This window comes from Capsicum annuum, chromosome 7 (assembly GCF_002878395.1).
Source record: "Capsicum annuum cultivar UCD-10X-F1 chromosome 7, UCD10Xv1.1, whole genome shotgun sequence".
Lineage (NCBI taxonomy): Eukaryota > Viridiplantae > Streptophyta > Magnoliopsida > Solanales > Solanaceae > Capsicum > Capsicum annuum.
In genome coordinates, this window is record NC_061117.1 from 34,365,430 (window position 1) to 34,373,779 (window position 8,350).

Consider the following 8,350-nt stretch of genomic DNA (forward strand, 5'->3'; position numbering starts at 1 on the left):
GTTGAACCTAGACAGAAAATCGAATGAATAAAGTCGCCGGTACTATTTGAGAGATTTTCTGTTTAGGCTTCCTCTATTGCTCTACCTTTATGCTTTGTATTATAATTTTTGCTTCTAATTGATATTATTTACTGGATTAATTATTAATTACTAATTAGTTGTTCTTGTAAAACATGATTCAGCCACATATGTTAACGGCATGCTTATAGTTTCCTTTAATGGAGATTCACTCCTTTGTTTGTTCTATTCATGTATGTTTTTGGAATCAAACTTTATTGCATCTCTGAGATGATCTGACTGGACAAATGACAATGATTTGTTTTGGTTAAAGTCAGGTGATTCAACCATTAGTAAGATAAAATCTGTTTTTTTATTGTCCACCACTATATTAAATTATTTCACTACCAAATAAACGCAAATTATCGATGGAAGTTAAACAATAAAATCTGCCATTAATCATATTTTGTGGCGAATTAATATCGATTTAGAAAAAGAAATTAGCTATGAACAATTTAGCCACAAATTAAAAATAAAATTTGTATCTAAATACACCCGATTTTTTTTCTGTAGTGTTTGTTGTCAAATGAGGTAAGCATTTTGATTAGGTGCAAAGTGTGCACAATAATATTCATCTTCAATACATTTTATATTGACTAACGTGATGCACACGTGTAACGCATATATCCTAAACCAGTACTTCAAGTACTTCAAAAAATGGCAAAGAAATTAAAAAGCAGCTTTTGAGCCCATCCAAACATGCTCATAGTTTGTGCTGTTCATTGATGGATGTTGCTTTTTTTTTTTTATCCAATGACTTTTGGGGTAGGGAATGAATGAGAAATGGACTTAACCCCACTTGGGAAGACGAGAATAGGTGGGAAGAAGAGAAGTCTTCGCGCCGCCTTCGCCCGAAGGACACAACGACAAGTTTCCTTAATGGTTTTTGTCAAATGGATACAGGGGACAATGTGCAACTTATTCTGTTGGAATATCTATATACACCATTCTTTGTCCATCTTGATGACAAATGAAAATGAAGCGTTTGTTTTTACTTCATTCCTGTTTTCTTTTATCAACATGTTTAGGGAAAGTCATGAGTCATTCTTTTCACAATCCCATCATCAATATTTCTCAGATGGACGCCTTGCCTTGCTACAATTTAAGCATCAATTTAGTAGTACTGGATCATCATATGTATCAACTTGTCGCGCTGCTTATTCAAAGACTTCATTATGGAATGAAAGTTCATCAGATTACTGTATATGGGACTGCGTTACATGCCATGACTCTACTGGTCATGTGATTGGTCTCGACCTTACTTGCAGCCAGCTTCAAGGCACATTTAATCAGAATAGCAGCCTTTTTCAACTTCATCATCTTCGTGTGCTCAACCTTGCTTTCAATAATTTCTCAGGTTCCTTAATCCCAGCTGAAATTGATTGGTTGAAAAACTTGGTGCAACGCAACCTTTCTTTCTCTTCTTTCTCCGGAAGAGTACCTTCCAATATTTCCTACCTTGTCAATTTGGTTTCCCTCGACCTTTCTTCTATGAGTCTTCAACTTGATGAAATGACATTCACAAACGTCCTTGGTAACCTCACCAAACTAGAGGTACTATCTCTGTCCTCTGTCAACATCTCATCTAAGATGCCTTTGAATGTGTCTTCTTCTTTGACATATCTAGATGTTCAAGGGACTGAATTACTCAACGAATTTCCACTCAGCAGCTTCAGTTTCCCAAACTTGCAAACGCTAAGTTTAAGTAGCAATCTGAATCTCTATTTGGATTTGACTAAGTTTAATTGGAGTAGTGTTAGTTCTAGTCTGTTGGAGTTGGATCTGTCTTACACAAACACCACAGGAAATTGCCAGATTCTCTTGGAAATGTCAAGTCTTTAAAGTACTTGAGACTTTCAAATTGCAAGTTATTTGGCTCTATTCCTGAAAACATTGGCAACTTAAAACAAGTTATGGAAATGGATTTGAGTCATAATAATCTAAGTGGACATCTTCCATGGACAATCTCAAAACTGAAGCGTCTTACTGAGTTTGTGTAACGCCGCGAAATATCATCCCGAGATGCCACACGGTGTCCAAGGCTACACGTAGCCTCAAGCTAACCCTTTAAGCCAAAACACTACCCTTGGGTTCCAAAACAACAACATACACACTACGCTAAGGATATATATATAAGTACATATCATATCACATCAGCACATGGCACGGAATATCGTTAGACTGTACATATATGGAATGTCTATACACAAACCAACCCAATAATACACTAGTCTGACATAGCCTCTATACAGCAAAATCAACGAGCCATTGGGACAAACCCCCAACTGACTCAACAGACCAAAGGGATCAAAAAACAACAGCATCAAAACTAGCAACTTGGTCCTCAAACCATGAGGATTCACCACTGAAGGAACGTAGATGCGGCACTCAGATATCACTGTTGCAGCTGCGGCTGAATACCTGAACCTACATCATGGTAAGAATGTAGCCCATAGAGAAATATGTGGGTCAGCACAAGATACGTACTGAGTATGTGGGGGCGCATGCAAAATATAAATAATATCATAAATTTCGTAAAAACGTACATATGGACCATAATAACGCACCTGGCTTAAGTAACATTGAATTATGCAACTCATAACATCTTAGACAGGAAATGTAGGAGAAAAACCTCATAAATCATTATAGATCATCATAGGCAACTTGACTTACCACATCAAAACTCAGAGTGACCCGGTATTTCAATAAACATGACTCTTATGGACAGGGAAGTTTCCTATAACCAACAACCCCACGTGAGCTACGTGGAATACCAACGTTTGAAACCTCCATTGGCAGGAGCGTCATACTCTTTGCCAGGGAGTACGACCTTAAAACTGCAATAATCACAATCGGGCTCTCTGGCCAATAATATCATCATCAAACAACCCTACGGTGGCACATAGGTTTGGAAAAATACCAAATTTCCCTCTCAGTGCTAAGTACTACTCCTCGACAATCTCAGAACACGTTAGGAAATCCATCACAACATCACAAGGGTTTATCATAAAGACCAAATCAAAACTCTTTCTCATTTATCAAATCATATCAATTTGTGGATTCCTAACTCAACACATTTTAGCTCAAAACATTTTAATCCTCCTCAACATCAACAAGGTATCAATGCGTTGAACCATAACCGACTCGACATTTGGACAAAGACATGAAGACTCAATACATAATATTTTCAGCAAATTCACTCATCAAAATCATCCAGAAAATACCAAGACTCATTGCAACTTCAATATCAACATTTTCCAATTTGCCATCCAACACTTATTTAAAGGTACTTGAGACATCAACTCATAGTAGGGATATAGAATTTCCAATATCAATTCTAAATTCATAATAAGAAAATAGTGGAATGATAGTATAAATCAAGGCTTAACAAATTAAATCATCATACTCTCATAATCAAATACTTTTTGGACATAATTCCATCTCAACATCATACACATATCGGATGACATAATCCCATAGCGCATGGACAATAATATAAGATATAAAACCATATTTTCAATTCATGGCAAAACATGTAAAATCTCATGTCAATGTAATTCAACAAAAATATCGGGCACAAGATCGAAAGGATAATCTTGTTCAAAGCCCCACATACCTAAAAATGGAAGATGAATATGAACTTCCGACTTCGGAACTTTATTCACAAAAATAAAGGGTGCTTCTCGAAGCCCTTAACATGATCAACTCGAATCCTAAATCAATTTGAAATTTCTACGGTTCAATCAAGAGACATAAAAGGATGAAATTTGGAGTAGTAGGGTTGGGGTTTGAGCCTTAGAAAATTTTGGAGAAAAATGAGCTATTGAATGCTCTTAATGGACTTAAATCCATGGTTTACTTGGATGGATTGGAGTGAAAATGACCAAAATACCCTTAAAAATCAAATAATGTCAAATCTATCCTTTGGTGAACTGTTTTGATAGGCTGAAGTAAATCAACCATAACTTTTTGCTCCGATTAATCCAATTTCATTAGAAAGAGGACTTTCAGAGATTTCTGTTGATATATAGTAGCTCATCCAGATCATTATGTACATGAAGTTATGATCGTTTGAAATTGACCTTAAAATTCGCCTGGCCTCAGTATTTTTTTTGCACATTTACTGTTCACCACTATTCACGGTTAGATCGGAATGATCATAACTCATCGCTCGAGTGTCCGTTTTGGATGATCCACATATCTTGGAAAGCTTATTCGATTCTATACGCGATGACGGGTCGCATATCCAGAAATTCCACACAAAAAAATTATTAATCATGATAAAGAACAGAATTCAACACATTTTCGTCCGAGATCTTAACGAAAAATTTTTTCGGGGATCACATCATCTCCCCCTTGGAAACATTCGTCCTCGCATGTTGATAGGTAGGTCAAGAATACTATGAAAATGAGTATATAGAGAAAAATCATCTTGCCCAAGCATATACTCCATTCTAGATTTTTTTGGATATCGTAGAAAACACATAAGTCAAGATAAACATAGCAATAAGGATTAAATCAAAAGAGAACGATACCTTTGACATGCTCAGGATTCGTAGGAAAGAGGCGGGGATATTTGGTGCGCATATCCGCTTCGGCTTCCCAAGTAACACTCTCCACGGATTGATTTCGCCAAAGCACTTTAACCAAAGGAACTTCCTTGTTTCTTAGCCTACAAACTTGAAAGTCAAAAACCTCAACCGGAATCTCTTCATATGAAAGACTATCTTAAATACCCGAGCTTTCGGAAGGATCAATCACAACAGAATCACCAATAGACTTCTTAAGCATAGAAACATGGAAAATCGAATGGATGTTAGATAACTCCGCGGGAAATTCAACATTATACGCTACCTTCCCAATGCGATCCACAATCTTATAGGGACCAATGTAACGAGGACTTAGTTTCTCTTTCTTCCCAAATCTCTTCACCCCTTTCATGGGTGAAACTTTCAAGTACACTAAATCACCAACATCAAATTCAAGGTCTTTCCTCCTTACATCTGCGTACGATTTTTTACGACTTTGGGCAGTTTTCAACCTTTCCCGAATTAACTTAACCTTCTTCATGGCCTCGAACACCGCATCCGATCCAGTCGCGGCAGCCTCACCAACTTCAAACCAACCAATGGTTGATCTACACCTTTTACCATACAAATCTTCAAACGGTGTCATTCCAATAGTAGCATGAAAACTGTTATTGTAAGCAAATTCGATTAATGCTAAGTGCTCATCCCAACTACTTTTAAAATCAAGAACACAAATCCCTCAACATATATTCTAAATTCTGAATGGTCCGCTCGGCCTAACCATCTGTTTGCAGATGGAAAGCAGAACTTAAATAAATTTGGGTACCGAGACCCTTCTGGAAAGATTTCCAAAACTGAGAGGTAAACTGAGTACCACTGTCAGAAATAATAGCCAAAGGGATTCCATGAAGTCTGACGAGTTCCCAAATATATAATCTAGCATAATCTTTAGCTGTATATGATGAATGCACAGGCAAGAAATGAGCTGATTTCGTCAGCCGATCTACGACAACCCAAATCGAATCATGATGGCGATGAGAAGGAGGCAAACTAACTATGAAGTCCATATTCACTTCTTCCCACTTCTAAGTATGGATGCTAAACTCTTGCATCACGCCACTAGGCCTTTGATGCTCTATTTTAACCTGTTGACATGTGGAACACTTCGCCACAAATTTTGCTATGTTTCTCTTCATACCGTTCCACCAATAGATTTCCCGCAAATCATGGTACATCTTGGTAGCACCAGGATAGATGGAGTATCTTGTACCATGCGCTTCCGCCATAATCCTATGCTTCAAGTTATCAACATTAGGAACACATAATCTTTCTCGGAGTCTCAAAACGCCATCTCCCCCTTGGGAGAAAACCTCCACCTTTTGGTCTTTAACTAACTCTTTTAACCTGACCAAGGTAGGATCCCTTTCTTTCTTCTCCTTCACTTCCAAAAATAAAGAGGATTCGGAACCGCTTTGCACTCCTATACTACCCTCAGCATCACCAAATAACCTAACCCCCAATCTATCCAAATGATGTACCTCATGGGTCAACTCCTTCTTACCAATCTCCACATGTGCTATGCTACCCATGGACTTCTTACTAAGGGTATCTACTACTACATTCGCCTTGCCCGGATGATATAGCACGCTCATATCATAATCTTTCAATAGTTTTAACCATCATTTCTTCCTAAGATTCAACTCTTTTTGGGTGAATACATACTGCAAGCTCTTATGGTACATGAAGACGTCGACATGGACACTATACATGGGTAGGATAATTCTTCTTGTGAGGCTTTAGCTGCCTGGAAGCATAAGCTATAACCTTGCCCTTTTGCATCAATACACAATCGAAACCGACTCTGGAAGCATCGCAATACACCAAAAAACTATCAACACCATCAGGCAAAGTCAACACAGGGGCTGAAGTGAGTCGAGTCTTCAACTCCTGAAAACTCTTCTCACAAGATTCGAACCACTGGAACTTCACTTTCTTTTGGGTCTAACGGGTCATAGGAAACGAATGAATCAAAACCTTTCAACAAAACGACGATAATAACCAGCTAGACCCAAGAAACTTCAGATATCAGAAGGAGAAATAGGTCTAGGCCAACTCTTTATAGCCTCTATCTTTTGAGGATCAACTCTAATACCTTCAGAAGAAACAACATGACCCAAGAAGGCTACAGAATTTAGCCAAAACTCACACTTACTGAACTTAGCATACAACCGATGAGTTCGAAGAGTTTCCAACATAATTCGGAGGTAATCCTCATGATCACCCTCACTTTGGGAGTAAATAAGAATATCATCAAGGAACACTATTACAAATAAATCCAGATATGGCAGGAATACACGGTTCATAAGATCCATGAAAGCCACTGGAGCATTAGTTAACCCGAAAGACATCACTAGAAATTCAAAATGACCGTAACGGGTTCGGAAGGCTGTCTTGGGGATATCACATTCCCTAACCTTAAGTTGGTGATAACCGGATCTAGGGTCTATCTTTGAAAAGTAGCTTGCACCTTACAATTGATCAAATAAATCATCAATTCGAGGAAGCGGATATTTATTCTTGATAGTAACCCTATTAAGCTACCGGTAATCAATACACATCCGAAAATAACCATCTTTCTTACGCACAAATAGGACAGGTGCACCCCATGGGGACACACTAGGTCTGATAAAGATTTTGTCTAAAAGATCTTTCAATTGCTCCTTCAACTCTTTAAGTTCCGCGGGAGCCATACGATACGGAGGAATGAAAATAGGCTGAGTATTGGAAAGAAGGTCAATTCCGAACTCTATCTTTCTATCAAGAGGTACTCTAGGGAGATCTTCTGAAAAGATATCAAGAAACTCATTAACAACATTAATTGACTAAATGGTCGGGGTTTCAGACTTAGTGTCTTTAACCCAAACCAAATAGTGGATGCAACCCTTGGAAATCAACTTCCTAGCTTTGAGATAGGATATGAAACGAACCTTAGGAATCACAGAACTCCCAGACTATTCGAGGATAGGTTCATCAGGAAACTGAAACTTGACCATACGGGCAGCACAATCAATAGATGCATAGCATGAGTGAAGCCAATCCATACCCAGAATGATATCAAAGTCAACCATATCTAGCTCAATCAAATCAGCATACATAACCCGATGAAAGATAGTAATGGGACATTTCTTATACACCCACTTAGCAATGACAGACTCTCCTACCAGAGTAGAAACCAAAATAGGCTCAAAAATCAGTTCAGGATTCGTTTTAGAATTTACAGCAACCAGAGGTGTCACATAAGAAAAACTCAAACTGGGGTCCATCAACACATAAACAACAAAATAAAAAACACGAAGCATACCAGTGACAACATTGGAAGAGTACTCATGCTCCTGGCGAGGTGGTATAGCATAGAAATAATTCTGGCATTGTCCGCCAATAGTACTAGATGAAGCACCCTGAGGAGGAACTAGACGGGCTGGGGGAGGCAGGGCACTGATGGCCTGACTCTGGGGACGGCCATCATGACTTCGTTGTCTGGCATACGGGCAATCTCTAAGTATTTCATCCACCTTGCCACAACCAAAAAAGCCCCGCTGCCTCATCTAACACTCCCCAAAATGGTCTTTACCACACTTAGCACACGAAGGAGGATGAGGCCGATTGCTTATACTATCCTGAGACCTAGAAGGTACCGACCTATTCCCGAGCTCCTGCCTGCCCCGATATATGAGAGTACTAGCTGAGGAAGGCGTAGGTATAAA

The 8,350-nt window shown here is 38.6% G+C and overlaps 1 protein-coding gene across 1 annotated transcript; it reads left to right on the forward strand.

Moving 5' to 3' along the window:
* The first annotated feature begins 840 nt into the window (after positions 1–840).
* On the forward strand, positions 841–1,899 carry LOC124885702 (receptor-like protein Cf-9). The gene has a single exon (XM_047393952.1). The coding sequence runs from the start codon at positions 841–843 to the stop codon at positions 1,897–1,899; it is 1,059 nt and encodes a 352-aa protein (XP_047249908.1).
* The last annotated feature ends 6,451 nt before the right edge of the window (positions 1,900–8,350 follow it).

Coding starts and splice junctions, on each gene's coding strand:
- LOC124885702 (XM_047393952.1), top strand. CDS start 841: ATGGACTTAACCCCACTTGGGAAGACGAGAATAGGTGGGAAGAAGAGA.